This window comes from Lissotriton helveticus, chromosome 3_2 (genome assembly GCF_964261635.1).
Source record: "Lissotriton helveticus chromosome 3_2, aLisHel1.1, whole genome shotgun sequence".
Classification (NCBI taxonomy): domain Eukaryota; kingdom Metazoa; phylum Chordata; class Amphibia; order Caudata; family Salamandridae; genus Lissotriton; species Lissotriton helveticus.
Genome location: NC_136062.1, coordinates 177,686,171 through 177,702,086, shown reverse-complemented (window position 1 = coordinate 177,702,086; position 15,916 = coordinate 177,686,171). Strand labels below are relative to the sequence as shown.

The 15,916-nt window shown below is 44.4% G+C and overlaps 1 protein-coding gene across 6 annotated transcripts in view; it reads right to left on the bottom strand.

The window, feature by feature from the left end:
* The window catches only part of CPEB1 (cytoplasmic polyadenylation element binding protein 1), a 640,111-nt gene that overhangs the window by 171,809 nt on the left and 452,386 nt on the right, over positions 1–15,916 (bottom strand). For all 6 annotated transcript variants that reach the window (XM_078684985.1, XM_078684979.1, XM_078684981.1 and 3 more), the window contains exon 5: positions 2,461–2,707. In XM_078684985.1, the coding sequence (XP_078541111.1) occupies positions 2,461–2,707 (247 nt within the window). The remainder of the gene's footprint in view (positions 1–2,460; positions 2,708–15,916) is intronic.

Here is a 15,916-nt window from a genome sequence, read left to right as displayed (position 1 = left end):
AACACTGGTTACTCCACTGATTGATGTAAAAAGCAGAAACTACTTTTGGATGGGTACAAAGAACTAGTCTATCTTTGTGAAGTTGAAAGAAAGGCTCTTGCATAGTTAATGCCTGAAGTTCACGAACTCTAAGTGAGATTATCGCTATGAAGAAAGACTTTCCATGAGAGGAATGACGGACATTTGTGCATTGGTTCAAAAGGTGGACCCATTAGCCTTGTAAGGACTATGTTTAAGTTCCACTCTGGAGCAGAGGGAATTCTTGGTGGTATCACCCTTTTTAATCCTTCCATGAAGGCTTTAATCCCTGGTACTTTCAACAGAGATAAGTGTTTTCTATTTTGCAAGTATGCAGCTACTGCTGCTAGATGTAAACAAAGTGATGTGTAAACTAGTCCACATTGCTGTAAATGTAAGATAAATGGTGTTCTGTACGGAACCATCACGTGGATTGATATTGTCGTTACAATAGACAGTTTCTACTTTGCTGCATAACATGCTCAGTAGGGTTTCTAGCCCCTAAGAATATTCAGTCTGGTGGCGGTTGTAAATAACCAAACTGACTTCAGGAGCACAGTCTCTCTGATTTTTCCATGGCTCCGAGTGAGGAGACTGGTTCCACATCAAAAGCTACATCCCACACCCAGAGTTCCAACAGGTTAGGGTACCAAGCTTGAAAAGCCCATGTGGGGGCTACTAAGATCAATCAGTTTGAGGGATGTTTGTCTGAGCTTCTGAAGCAGTAATGGAATTAGTTGGAGAGGCGGAAATGCGTAAGCAAATATCCCTGACCAATTCATCCTTCGAGTATTGCCCTTGGATGCTGGGTGTGGGAGCCTAGATACGAAGCTTGGGCATTTTGAGTTGTGTACTGTGGCAAACAGATCAGTGAACCCCCATTTCTGGAAGAAGAACTTTGGTGTAAAATTGCACTTGCTGCCTGTGTCTGCTGAGCAGGTCTGCAATCTGATAGTCTACTCCTGGAAGGTGTTCTGCTAGGAGACAGATTGTGGTGAATCACCCAATTCCACATTTTCCAAGGTGTGTGTGTGTGAGAGAGTGAGAGAGTGAGAGAGTGAGAGAGTGAGAGAGTGAGAGATATATGCCCTCCCAGTTTCTGTAGGTAGTACATTGCTGTCATGTTGTCTGTGTGAGCTAAGACAGTCTTACCGACAAGTTGGATGAGAAAAGCTTTGAGTGCTAGGAACACTGCTAGAAGTTCCCGGTAGCTGATGTGGAGAGGTTTGTGATTGTCCGACCACATGCTTTGTACTGTGTAATGTTGAAGATGGGCAAACCAACTGGTCAATGCGTCTGCTGTCCGTATAATCTGTGGAATCGGGTTTATGAAAGGCCACCCTTTTGCTACGTTTTGAGAGCCCCAACCACTTCAGAGAGCGATGAGTGCCGCTGTCTACCAACACTAGATCAGATAACAGGCCCTGTGATGGATTCCAACGACGTGCTAGCCATTCTTGCAGAGGACGCATGTGGATTCTGGCACGGACAGGATCTTTAAAAAGGTCTGTGTGCCTTAACATGCCCCTTAATAGGCAGTGTCTGACTGGACTCATGGAATCCTAGCGTGTTAGAGAAATTCTTACTCTAAAGACTGTAGCTCCACCCCAGGGTATTCTGCTGCTCTAGAAATAGGCTGCTGGTAAGAGATTGTCATCAGGTGGAGATGGCCTGGCTGGATAAAGATCTGGGTCTGTGTCCTGTGGAGGATCAGTTGTGTAGTCTGTCCAAAGATCTGGTCCAGCTCCTCCTCTGCCACGGATACCTCTTCTTGGTTGGAGTATTAGCCTAAGAGGTCCGGTGTGACATCCAACTGCTGGTACTGCAGGTCAGCATCGAGCCAGACGATCAGAGTTTTGTTCGACCTGAAGGATTGGCACGCATCCCAGTCTTGCTCGGAAACAAGCACAAATTATACAAAAAATGAGTCCTTTCGCAGATACTTGTGGCAAAGGGGACAGAATTTATATGGAGTCCGTTCCATTGACGAAGATGGGCCGGAAGGCTGCCCAAAATGTTGGTTTCTTGAAATTCAAAATCGAACCGCAGAAAGAAAATACGTTTTAACACAATATAGTCAAGGTAGAGCACGCCCCAAAGGGAAACCAGAGGATCCATTCGAAGAGGAGCAATACCTACCCAAAACCAATGGCGGAAAAATACCAACAATGGAGTCGATGCCCATGTGCATTATCACCGAAAGGTGAAGTCATCTACCTCGTTACTGGAAAAACTTCTTCAAACAAAAACCTGCAAAATTCTGGACCCAACACTAGATGGCAGGAGTATGCAAAGCATGTGATCTACAGCTCACATGCCTCAAACGTACAATTACAAAACATGAAAGTTTGTTTGGAGGTGTACACAAACTCGAATTACTTTACTTGCCACTATTTCAGTTAGGCTCCATAAATCAATATTAAAACCAAAAAGCACACTTACCTGCCGCTTGTCTGTGAAGTCTGGCTTCTCTTTCTATGCTGAATGGATCCTCTGGTGAATCCATCAGATCCCAAGAAGGCCAGATTGATGCCCCAGGCCATCTCTTTGACACACCAACAGGGGATCCAGTGACTGCAGATAAAGCAGCCTGTTCATGGTCCAAGCGTGATCCAACTCCCATCTTCAAAGGGTCTCGTGAGCTCCCCAAGGGCAGGAAAGGTAGTGGTGGAGATATACGAAGGCTTGACTGCAAAATACAAAGACACGAATGAAGCAGTGAAGTGCAAACTATGTTGGTTATTACAGCCACCTGATAAGAATAAGCACTGTGACATGCTTTAAGAAGCTGTGAGAACAAGTACATTAGGAGGCTATTAAATCAATGATAAATAACAAAACATGCTACAAAAAGACTACGTTTCAGATTGAAAATCCATCACAAGGTGAATCTTTTCCTAAGACCCCATATATGCACTATAAAAATATGAAAACTACAGTTTAACCTCCAAACCTGCACTGCTAACTATTCACCTTAACATGCTGCTATTCCATGACACTAAAACACCAAAGAGAATGACACTAGCACACCAACATAGACTACTGCCTACCAAATCAGGGTGTGGAGACCGCTCTGAGTCTTTGAAGAAGACAGTTCGTGGAGGCTCTTGCTTTCTCTTAATGTTGGCAGTAAAGAGAAGGCTGAAATGCCAAGAGCTAGCCAAGACCTGCCCATCTGTGCTGTTTGTGGTAGAGTTATTATTTCAGCAGTCTTTCTTCATTCCTTTTCCAATCATTGGACTGGGATGCACTCTTCATCCACTGCAAGGATGCAGCAATTTTGTAGTTGCTTTGAATGACGGACTTTTAAAGTCTTCAGCATTCGCTTTACACCTGTAATTTCTACAATATGAATCTTCTGTTGCTTCAAAGTATCTGTACGTGCTACACTGTTATTCTAAGGAAAAGGTACAATTCATGCTCCCATTTAACTCCATTAAAAAGAATTACACATTTTCCATCGTTACTGAATGCATTTTATAAGTACTCTGCTTTCAGTCATTCAAGAGCAACCCATCTCTCCATAGAATTGAATTTCTTTACAGGTTTGTTTCCCCCCAAACTTAGCAGGTCCTGGAAGCTACATATTTTCATGTAGGTCGTCCATATTTTTTATTAAAATAAGAAATGTATTTTTCTGCCTATGTGCATCAGCCACCAATGATTTTTTTACTTTTATTTGGTATATCTACTATATACAAGAGTCCATGGTTTACTCGCATATTTCTGGTAAACTAATCACTTTGTAAAAAAAAAAAACTAGGGCTTTAACTTGTTCACCAAGCTCCTTCTCCAAATATTACTACTATGCACCTCCTTGCTCCTCTTTTTACAATTAAGTTAATCATCTTAAACTGACTTTACTTCTGCAATAATTAAATCAGTTAGTGTCTTGATTCTGGCAAACCTTTAAAACGGTTTTCCACATCCCTGGAACTACATCTGCAGGAAATTAGAGCCCTCATATCATATGTAGAGGACACAAAAGACTGACATATTGGAGGTACATGGTCCTTTAAGGTTAGGGCAATAGGGCACGTGTGATCTGCAAGACGATATGCAAAAGACAGACTTTCTGGACACAGTCAAACAGGTGGAAGATCTTATGATGAGCAATCTTAGAAATTATGGCATACGGCATACCCAAGAATAGGAGGGGTAAGAGCCTCATTCCACCCCCCCCCCCACCCACCCAGCCCCTCCAATCATTTATACTCTAAAGTTTCAGCATGCCAAAACACTGTTAGACAAATAAGTTCAGAAACCTATAAATGACTTCCTTGGCTAGGCAAAGATTCTCTCAAGATATAGCAACAGCTACTGCTAAATGATTACTTTCATACATGAGTCCTACTTGAATGTGACTGAATACAAGATTTTAAATACATACTTCTCATAATAGTTCCTTCAAAATAAACCACACAGCCCTTTACCACCCTTCGCCCTGGTTTATTGTATGCAGTTTCATGACCTTATTGGTAATACTACACTACCAATATTTGAAGGTTTATGCACTACAGAGTGTAACCTACGTATAAAAAAACCTTTTTAGGCATCAGGGAATGGTGAAGGACTTGGCACACCTATAAAAGTCAGTGAATTTTTAATTTGAATAAGTAAGAAAACTGCTCTACTACAGGACACTGCTTCAACTCGGGACATAACATGAAAAAGGGTGGTGTGGAGGAGTATTTGTATATCATGTTTTCAAAGAAAAACTATTTGAGGAATACTTAAATGTCAAAGTATCTAGAGAAATAGAAGGGAAACTTAATGTGTTGTAAAATTAATGAACAAAATACCCATCACAATTTATATCTGCTCAGACTCCAGTCCAATAATACATTGTGATACAGTATTGTGAATAAATTAATGAAATATTCAGAAGAACATTTGTTGACTACTGCAACAATGTAATGGATCCTTTCATGGACAAAGTTAGATACATCTCAAACCATGCACTATTTTAACATTTTATTTCTCAAATATTGCATGTTGATCCTGCTGAAAGTATAACCCATGTAGAATATTCATTTTCTTCATAGTACAGTAGTTATCTAGATTTAATTATCTAGGAGAAATAAACTAACTGCTCAATTAATATGTAAACAGGCTAAATTCTAATCTGATCACGCCCTAGTTCTAACGGACTTATCTTTTACTGTCTTTTGAAGTAAGAGGAACGTTTAAAGCTTTTAATAAGGCATCTTTCACTAATTCATCACTGTTGGACTTGGCCCTTTTGCAGGTTCATCCCTAAACTTTTTGCATTCCTCCCAGCCTTTTTCTCGGTGTAGTGTTAGTGGTTTTAGGCCGCTGGGTACTTAAGCCCCGTGCTATAGTGTAAAGTGTGTGCGCTCGGTTACATTTAGTGGGAGTGGCCTTCCCTCCCACAGGAATGCATGGGGGATTTTCTGCTCCGTGTGTGTCAGTGGTAATTCCAGCTTTGAGTGGAGCAGTAAGTCTGGTATGTATGAAATTGTGAGAATAAATGCTGCGTAATGGTGTGCGCAGATTGATTATGCCTGTGATAAATGCCACTTTTAGAAGTTGGCATTTCTGTGTGCTATGTGTCTGCCTGCCTGATGTGAATTGCATGTCTGGTTTTGGCGAGACAGGGCAGGCTGACCCAGACGTGGGTTGAATAGGGAAATCTGCAGTTGGAGTATGGGGAGGGGTGACCCTTTGATCTGAGCAGGACTGTGCCTGGCAAGGGGAATGTTGGCTCCACCTCCCACTGTGCATCTGATGGCAGACCTCCCTCTTCCTCAAAGGCAGGATGTAGCCTTGTAAACAAAGTGCTCCAGAATCACACCAAACTGGTTCTGGCTGGGTTCCGTGAACAAAGTCTTTTGGAGGCATAAGTAAGGAATGGTTAACGTACGTTTTGCTTTTTGGTAACATATTTGTATGCATTTAACAATCCATCTGGCGATCCCTGATTTTGATATGGGGTTGCCTTTATGTGGCGGTGAACATGACAAAAAGTTGTTTTACGAAACGTTTGTGTCCTTTCGATATAGTACAGTAATGCTCTTTTGATATCTAAGGTGTGTAGAGCTCTTTCTGCGACTGTTTGAGGCTGCGAGACAAATACGGGCAGCTCAACTGATTGATTTAGATGGAATGGTGAGATGACTTTAGGAAGGAATTTAGGATTAGTACGAAGAACCACTTTGATGCATTTGCAAAAAAGGTTCTTGAATGGTAAATGCGTGTAGTTCACTAACCCTTCTGAGAGAAGTAATTGCTACTAGGAAAGCTACTTTACAGGTTAGGATTTGCAATTCACATTTATGTAATGGTTCGAAGGGAGGACCCATTAATCTTGTAAGAACAATGTTCAAGTTTCACACTGGTGCCGGTGGCGTTGTGGAAGGAATTATTCTTTTGAGTACTCCATGAAAGCTTTTATAGCTGGTACTCTAAAGAGATAGATGTTGTCTATTTTGAAAGTATGCTGCAATGACAGCAAGGTGTAGTCTGATCGACGTATAGGCTAAATTACACTTTTGAAGGTGTAATAGATATCCTATAATGTGTTGAACAGACACGTCTAAGGGATTTATTTGGTTGTTTTGGCAGTATATAACAATCCGTTTCCACTTCGCAGCATAACATGCTCTAGTGGGACGTCTAGCTTCTTTAATGTTCATGCATTCTGGAGGAAGGTTGAGGTAACCAAACTATGACCCGAGGAGCCAGATCTCTAGGTTGAGCTGAGCTGGGTCCGGGTGTCTGATCTCACCATGGTTCTGTGTTAATAGGCATGGAGATAGGTTTAGTTTTTGGTGTGGTACTACAGACATCTGCAACAGCGTGGTGTATCACGGTTTTCAGGCCCAAGTTGGCGCGACTAGAATGAGGGTCAGGGAAAGTTGTTGTAGTTTGCGTACCACTAACGGAAGTAGTGGGAGAGGAGGAAAAACGTATGCAAATAGTTTTGACCAGTTCATCCATATCGCATTGCCTTTGGACAATGGTGCGGGTATATGGCGGCAAAGCTTGGGCATTTTGCGTTTTTGTGGGCGGCAAAGAGGTCTATCTGAGGTTGTCCCCACATTTGAAAGAACGGATGAAGAACTTGTGGGTGAAGTTTCCACTCGTGGATCTGCTGTGTTTGTCGACTTAGCAGATCTGCCATAACGTTTTGTACTCATGGGATGTTTTGGGCTAAGAGGAAAATCTTTAGCAGTATAGCCCATCTCCATATCTGCTGTGCTAACAGAGCTGCAGATTGTTCCCCCTTGTTTGTTTATGTAGTACATCGCTGTCATATTGTCTGTGCAGACTAAGACCGCTTTGCCTGACACTTGCATTTGAAATGCTTTTAGGGATAAAAACACTGCTAGCAACTCCAAATGATTGATGTGGAGTAACTTCTGTTGCGGTGTCCACCTGCCTTGCATGGTGTGTTGCAGTAGGTGAGCTCCCCCAGCTGGAGAGCGATGCGTCCGCTGTCATGACTATTTGAGGAACTGGCTCTAGAAACAGTCGCCATTTGGAAAGGTTTTTGGTGTTTCACTATTGCAGAGAACGATGAGTCCGACCGTCTACCAACACTAGGTCTGTTAGTTGACCTTGAGCTTGGTTCCATTGGCGTGCTAAGCACTCTTGAAGTGGACGCATTTGCAGTCTTGCGTGAGGTACTAAAAATATGCAAGATGCCATAATTCCTATGAGCTGCATGACCACTTGAGCTGGTAGCGAGTGTTGTGGTTTGAATTTTGTTAGGAGAGTTTGTACACTTGTTATCCTGGCTGGAGAGGGATAAGCTAGTATTAGTTGGGTGTTTATTGTAGCGACGAGATACTGTTGTATGTGCGAGGGTTTCAGATGACATCCGAGCCCTGATGGACAACGGAGAAACAGCGGCCCTCATCCTCCTAGACCTCTCCGCAGCATTCAACACTGTCTGCCACCGCACCCTAGTGCAACGCCTCAGGAACGTCGGAATCCAGGAGAAGGCACTGGAATGGATCATCTCCTTCCTCGCTGGAAGAACACAGAGAGTCCGCCTACCACCGTACAAGTCAGAGGCCTCCGAAGTCATCTGCGGCGTCCCCCAAGGATCCTCGCTGAGCCCCACCCTCTTCAACGTCTACATGAGCCCCCTCGCGGCCATCGCACGCCAACACAACCTCAGCATAATCTCCTACGCCGACGACACCCAGCTGATCCTCTCCCTGACCAACGACCCCGCCGCCGCCAGAGCCAACCTGCACGAAGAGATGAAAGAAGTAGCCGAGTGGATGACGACCAGCCGCCTGAAACTGAACTCTGACAAGACGGAGGTCCTCATCCTGGGCTCTTCACCCTCCGCCTGGGACGACTCCTGGTGGCCTCCCGCCCTGGGCACCGCACCCAAACCGACAGACCATGCTCGCAACCTGGGCTTCATCCTGGACTCCGCCCTCTCCATGACCAGACAAGTCAACGCCGTCTCCTCGTCATGCTTCAACATCCTGCGCATGCTACGGAAGATCTTCTGGTGGATCCCCACCGAGACCAGGAAGACCGTCACCCAGGCCCTCGTCACCAGCCGACTGGACTACGGCAACGCCCTCTTCGCCGGTACCACCGCCAAGCTCCAGAAGAGACTCCAGCGGATCCAGAACGCCTCAGCCAGACTCATCCTCGACATCCCACGAACCAGCCACATCTCCGGACACCTGAGAGACCTCCACTGGCTCCCCGTCAACAAAAGAATCACCTTCCGCCTCCTCACCCACGCACACAAAGCCCTACACGACCAAGGCCCGAGCTACCTCAACAACCGGATCAACTTCTACGCTCCCAAACGCCACCTCCGATCAGCCAACCACGCCCTCGCCGCCGTCCCCCGCATCCGAAGAGCGACCACAGGAGGAAGGTCCTTCTCCTACCTGGCCGCCAAGACCTGGAACTCCCGCCCGACCGACCTGCGCCTGACCCGAGACCACCTCTCCTTCAGGAAGAAGCTGAAGACCTGGCTGTTCGAGCAGTAGCGGCACCCCCCTACCCCAGCGCCTTGAGACCCTACGGGTATGTAGCGCGCTATATAAATGTCATTCATTGATTGATTGATGTGATTTAGTGTGATTTACTGTGAATCCCAAGTCGTGAAGCAGTTTAATAGTAGCGTGAGTGTGTTAAACACACTGGCAGTATGAGCTGGCTTTTATGAGCCAGTCGTCTAGATATGGGAAGACATGAATATGTTGTCTTCTTAAGTGTGCTGCTACTACTGCTAGGCATTTGGTAAACACCCTTGTCGCTGTTGTGACTCCAAATGGGAGCACTTTGAACTGGTAGTGCTGCCCGTCTAGCACAAACCTGAGATATTTTCTGTGCGCTGTGTGGATGGGAATATGGAAGTAGGCGTCCTTGAGATCTAGGGTGATCAGGAAGTCGCTTAGTACCAGAAGTGGAAGGACTTGTTGGTGTGACCATGTGAAAATGGTCCGACTGTATGTAAATGTTTAGAGGCCCGAGGTCTAGGATGGGTCTTAAAGAGCCGTCCTTCTTTGGTATTAGGAAATATAGTGAGTATACTCACTTGCTTTTCTGATGCTCTGGAACCATTTCTATTGCATTTTTCTGCAGGAGGGATATTACCTCCTGTCTGAGTAGTGTTAAATGTTCTTGTGACATTGGACGTGCTTGGGTGGTATGTTTGGGGGGGTGGATGTTAGTTCCAGACAGTAACCAGACTAAATTATTTTGAGCACCCACCTGTCTGTTTTCCCAAGCTGGCAGGTATTGTTGAAGTCTTCCCCCGACAGGAGTGGAATGGGACGGGGGAAGGGAGTCATTGGGCAGGGGTAGAGGCAGAGCGGGAGTTATTTTTAACATCGGTCTTTGTTATTGTTACCCCTGTACCCACCCCTTTGGTAGTCCTTGCTGTAAGTGGACTGTGTCGGGGCTTTGTACGAGGTAGAAGCTGTGTCCGAAGAGTATCCCCCTGGTGGCACCTCGATAGGATGAGCAATGAAATGAATGTGTGAGCCTGCGACTGCAGGGCTCCCATAGATTTGGCGGTATCTGTATCCTTTCATTTTTTCAAGTGATACATCTACGTTAGGTCTGAATAGGTGTTCATCAAAGGGTTGATTAAGAATGGCACTTTGTACTTCAGGTTTGAACCCAGATATGCGTAGCCAGGCATGTCTACGTAATAGGACGCTGGTGTTAACTGCCCTAGAGGCAGTATCTGCATCCAGTGCACACCGAATAGAGGCGTTTGTGATGTTTTTCCCCTCTTGGATAAGTTAATTTGCTCTATCTTTGTACTTATCCGGGAGGTGCCTCATTAATGATTCTAAAATAGTCATAATGTGCCCAGTCGTATCTGGCTTAAAATGCCTGTGTATTGGCGATACGCCACATGTTTGCTGCTTGAGACGCTGTTCTTTTCCCTGATGCGTCAAGTAGCTTAGACTCTTTATCTGGTGGTGGAGCTTCACCTGATGCTTGTGCGTTTGCTCTCTAGCGTGCATTGGAAACTACAAGTGAGTCTAGTGGCACAGGACCTTTAATATATGCTGGGTCTGAGGGAGCAGCTTTATATTTTCTCTATGCAAGGGTTAACGACCAGAGTTCTGACTGGGTCTTTGAAGACTTCAGGAGCATGCTTAATCACTCCTTTAAGCATTGGTAAAATGGATGAGGACTTTTCTGCACTATCAAAGGTATCCATTAAGACGTCTTCATCTACAGGGTCTGTATGCATGTCTACCCCATGATATTGCGCAGCCCTGTGAATTAATTGATTGAAACCCATAGTGTCTTCTGGTGGGGAAGGCCTTCAGGGGTATATGTCATCCTGAGGAACATTTGGGACATCTGGGGTGTTCTAATCATCCCACGGGTCAGGTGATCCTGTAGGAGTAGCTGGATCAGGCATGTTACCCGCACCCCATGTCAGAGACATCATCCCTGTTGTCGTCTGGTATGATAGAGTATGCTGGGGAATGTTGTGGCATGGGAGGATGTGGTGATGGTACAGGTGAAAGAAAAGGGGAAGGCAGTCTTAAGGAAGAGGTAGCCATGTCCCCCTTTGAATGTGCTGTGTGTCCAGTGGTCGCTTTTTTGAAGCGCAAATCGGCTGTCCAGTGATTGGATCTTTAGCTAGAGTCTTTTGAGCAGGGTCTGGATAAGGTAAGTCCTCTGCAGGAGGCAGATCTTTTGGTGCGGAGGAAGGTTTTGGTACCGAAGCGGTTTGTTTTGGCTTTTTGGCAATGTCTTTAACCGGAGAAGCAGGAGTCTTTTTCGGCTCCGAAACTTTTCGGTTCCGGTATGTTTTTTGCATCCAATGTTTTTTCCGGTTCCGGTGGTTTTTCGAATCCGAAGCCGGTTTGCTTCGTTCCGACCTGGGTTTCGGTGCCGAAGGAGTAGTGGTATGTTTCGGGGCCGCTGGTTTGGATGTCAGCGTGGCCGGTAGAGTGGTCTTTTTCAGTGCCGGTAAGTGTGCGTCGGCACCGTGCGAAGGGAGACTCAAGCCTGAGTCGCCTGAAAGCTTCATTAATTTCTTAGCCGGACCCGAAGGTGGGGCAGTAGAAGCAGTGTTGGTGTGCACCCGAGCCTGAGGGTGTGACCGGGGCCTTCTTTGAGTGTGTCGAGGAAGGATCGGGGGTAGACTGTCTTACTTACGACCCGCTGTGCTAGAGGGATGTCCTCGACATCAGAGTCTTCTGCCTCAGAATTGCTGTCGACGGTGGTGTTCTGGAACGTTGATTCCTTCCTCGAAGATGTCATCCGGGATGGAAGCTGAAGATAGGGCCATTGTTACCCTCGCTCTTCAGTCCCGATAGTCTTCTTGGAAGGAAAAGAGGCATAAGTGGAACAGTCTCTGGCCTCGTGCTCCGGGGAGAGGCAAAGGTTACACACTTCATGAAGGTCGGTGTGGGGAAACTTCGACCCACATTGAGGACACTTTTTAAATGGTGTCCTTTCCATTAGCTGGAGTCAAGGCCTAGTTGGGCGACCGGAATCGAAGTTTTCGGTGTTGAAGAGTAGCGTCAACTGGAAACGCGTTAGAAACTTAATTTCTGTAAGTTGGTGAGGATTGTGCGCCGAAGGAAATAGATTCCAACACGGAGCACTGGAAACCCATCCGAGCCCGGTAGCAGAAAAAAACAATCTGGGGATGGAGCCGATGCCCATGCGCAGTATCATCCAAAGGAGGAGTCACCTATCCCGTGACTTTCAAAGACTTTTCCACAACAAAACAAACTGCAAACATCCGGGCACAACACTAGGTGGCAATCTATGCATAGTGTGTAATCTGGAGCTGATACGCCTCGAACCTATCTAAACACGAGTACTCATTTCACCTCCTACCCAAACAGAAGATTTCTGGATGAGTTAAGACTAAAAGGTAATTTACAAAAATTACAGATAATGCTTCACCATGCATTCAGTGAAAAACAGTAAAGGGGACAACCTAACAGGTGAGCCATTACTCCCCTATCTAAAAGCTAAGTAACAAAAGCAAAAGGCAGTTTACTAAACCTTGTATTTAAATATACTGACATTCTAGAACCCTTCGATTATGAGACTCAACCAGAACCAATCCCTCACACAAAATGGCTTGCTTAGTTTGTTACTTAGGAACACATGATGAATATTTAAGTTGTAGAGAAAGCAGTTTTGTTTTAGTAAATATTGGAAGCTTTTTATTTAATGTGATACCACAGGACCTGAATGATTCACTTAATCTATGATTCTTAGAAACTAAAAAAGAAAAAAAACATTTGTGATATGCCAATTTGTCTAATTCCAAATGAAAATTAAAACCAAAAGCTAAGAGAAAACAGACCAGTTTCTTTATAGAGGCTACTTAATATTTTCCATTACTGCTATCAGGTTAGATCTTTCATTACCAAGTTACTTCGACAAACCATTTAAATTTATCAGAGGTACGCTTTACTCAAAATAGCTTTTTAATGCCACATTTCCCAAATTGTGGGTTGAATTGATTTCTGTGGGGTTGTGGAAGTCCTAGCAATAAAGGACTTCAAATTTTATAATTACCTAGTCACATTTGCTGCATTCTATGACAGAAATTAAATGTCAGGCAGTCTGAAACTGCGGCTTATATATTTTTTGAACATCTGGATTGGTGTTTACCTTGCTTTCACTGTCTGCAAAGTGAGGCTTTGTAAAGTGAGTTTTGTGACAATCTTGCTGGGGTACAGGTGGAAAAGGAAGGGCTATGGGATGTAATGTGTAAGAAAATGTAAATACCTGTAAATGATATATATTCAGTAGCTTGTAAAGTTAATTCAAAGCACTTTTGTAAATCTGGATCAAAACAGATTAAGGTACTTTACTAGGGGATCCCCAAATAATAGTCACTGAAAACAGATAAGCAATATGGTTTCACCAGAAGCAATCAGTGCAAATTTAGAGTTCACTTAAACGGAAAATATGAGGTCTGTAAATGACAAATGCTTAAACGGTTTAAAAAAATTTCCCACCTCAAATGCATAAAGCTAGGTGATTGCAAATGTTTAACGTTCTACAAATTGAATATGCTACTTACCAGTATGCATCTGTTCTTGGCATGTAGGGCTGCTGACATTCATATCTATAGCATATATCGCCGCCTAGTGTTGGGTCCGGATGATTGCACATTGTTGTCCTGGAAGAGTCTTCGAAGTATCACAAGATAGGTGGCTCCTCCCCTGGACTACAGTGCGCATGGGCATCGACTCCATCCGGATGTATGACGTTACAACGCATACTTTTACAACGCATACCACTACCACGCAATTTTTACAACGCAGGTTCCATTACAACGAAGTACCATTACCACGCATGTATTTACAACGCATATACTTTTACAACGCATACAATTACAACGTAAGTATTGGTAAGTATATAATATTTTTTTTAAATGTAAATTAATTAAAATTAATATAATTTAATTTTATTTAATTTAATTTAATTTAATCAATTTAATTTAATGTAATTTAAATTTAATTGTATTTAATTTTTACCCTGTACCCCTTTACCCAAAAACCCCAAACTGACCCTGAACCCTAAAAATACCCCTTTACCCAAAAACCCCAAACTGACCCTGAATCCTAAAAATACCCCTTTACCCAAAACTGACCCTGAACCCTAAAAATACCCCTTTACCCAAAAACCCAAAACTGACCCTGAACCCTAAAAATACCCCTTTACCCAAAAACCCAAAACTGACCCTGAACCCTAAAAATATCCCTTTACCCAAAAACCCAAAACTGACCCTGAACCCTAAAAATACCCCTTTACCCAAAAACCCAAAACTGACCCTGAACCCTAAAAATACCCCTTTACCCAAAAAACCCAAAACTGACCCTGAACCCTAAAAATACCCCTTTACCCAAAAACCCAACTTATAATATTTTAGATAAAATTATATACTTACCAATACTTACGTTGTAATGGTATGCGTTGTAAAGGTACCTGCGTTGTAAATACATGCGTTGTAATGATACTTCGTTGTAATGGTTCCTGCGTTGTAAAAATTACGTGGTAATGGTATGTCGTTGTAAAAGTTGCATGGTAAAGGTTGTATACCACTCCATCCCCAGATTGTTTTTAGCCATTGTGGCAAAGATGGGGTGTAACAGTGTGAGCGATGGCCATGCTAAGAGTAAGTGTAAATTCTGCAGCCGCTACAGGCGCCGGGGAGGAGGGTGGGCGATATGAATGTCAGCAGCCCTACATGCCAAGAACAGATGCATACTGTTAAGTAGCATATTCAGTTCGAGGCATGTGGGCTGCTGAATTCATATCTATAGCATAGAATATACAGCAGTCCCTCTATTAGCGGCGGCCGCCTGTGCCAGCTGCCTGAAAAAGTGTTTAGAACAGCCTGCCCTACAGCTGCTTGGAGTGCACATCTACACAGTAGTGTTTAGTAAATGTGTGTGGGGTAGACCATGTGGCTGCTCTACAAATGTCTTCCAAAGGGATATTTCCGCCATGGAGGCCCCCAACTTGCGGGTGGAGTGGGCTCTAGGGGGGACCGTTAAAGTGCGCTTAGCCTTGTGATATCATATTTGAATACACTTGACGATCATCTGGCTATACCTGCTTTGGAAATGGGGTTGCCCTTGTGTTGGGCAGAAAAGGCAACAAAGAGTTGTTTTGTCTTCCTTAAATCTTTGGTCCTATCAGTGTAGTACATCAAAGCTCGTTTGACGTCCAGAGTGTGGAGCATTCTTTCAGCCACTGTCTCTGGATTTTGGAAGAACACGGGCAGTTCAATAGTTTGATTGACATGGAACTGTGAAACCACCTTAGGAAGAAATGTAGGGTTAGTGCGCAGCACCACCCGGTTGGAGTGAATCTGTATGAATGGTTATTGGACAGCGAGCGCCTGGAGCTCACTAACACGTCGCAGTGACGTAATGGCTATAAGGAAAGCCACTTTCCATGTTAAGAACTGAATCTCGCATGAATGTAGAGACTCAAAAGGTGGACCCATCAGTCGGGTGAGGACCACATTAAGAATCCATTCAGGAGCAGGTGGGGTCCTGGGAGGAATGACTCGTGTGAGCCCCTCTAGAAAAGCTTTAATGGCAGGCACTCGGAAAAGGGAGAGATGCTGCCTGTTTTGTAGATAAGCCGCTATGGCGGATAAACGTATCCGAATGGAAGCATATGCCAGATTGCATTTGTAAAGATGCAACAGATAACAAATGATGTTGTGCGTGGACGCGTCAAGCGGGTCAATGTTGTTGTCCACGCAATAAATGACAAACTGCTTCCATTTTGCTGCGTAGCATGCTCTGGTGGTGGGCTTTCTTGCCTCCCGTATGATATCCATGCAGTCAGGAGGTAAGTTGAGGTAGCCAAACTCTAAGACCTCAGGAGCCAGATCGCCAGGTTGAGCTGTTGCGGATCTGGGTGCTGAATGTCGCCA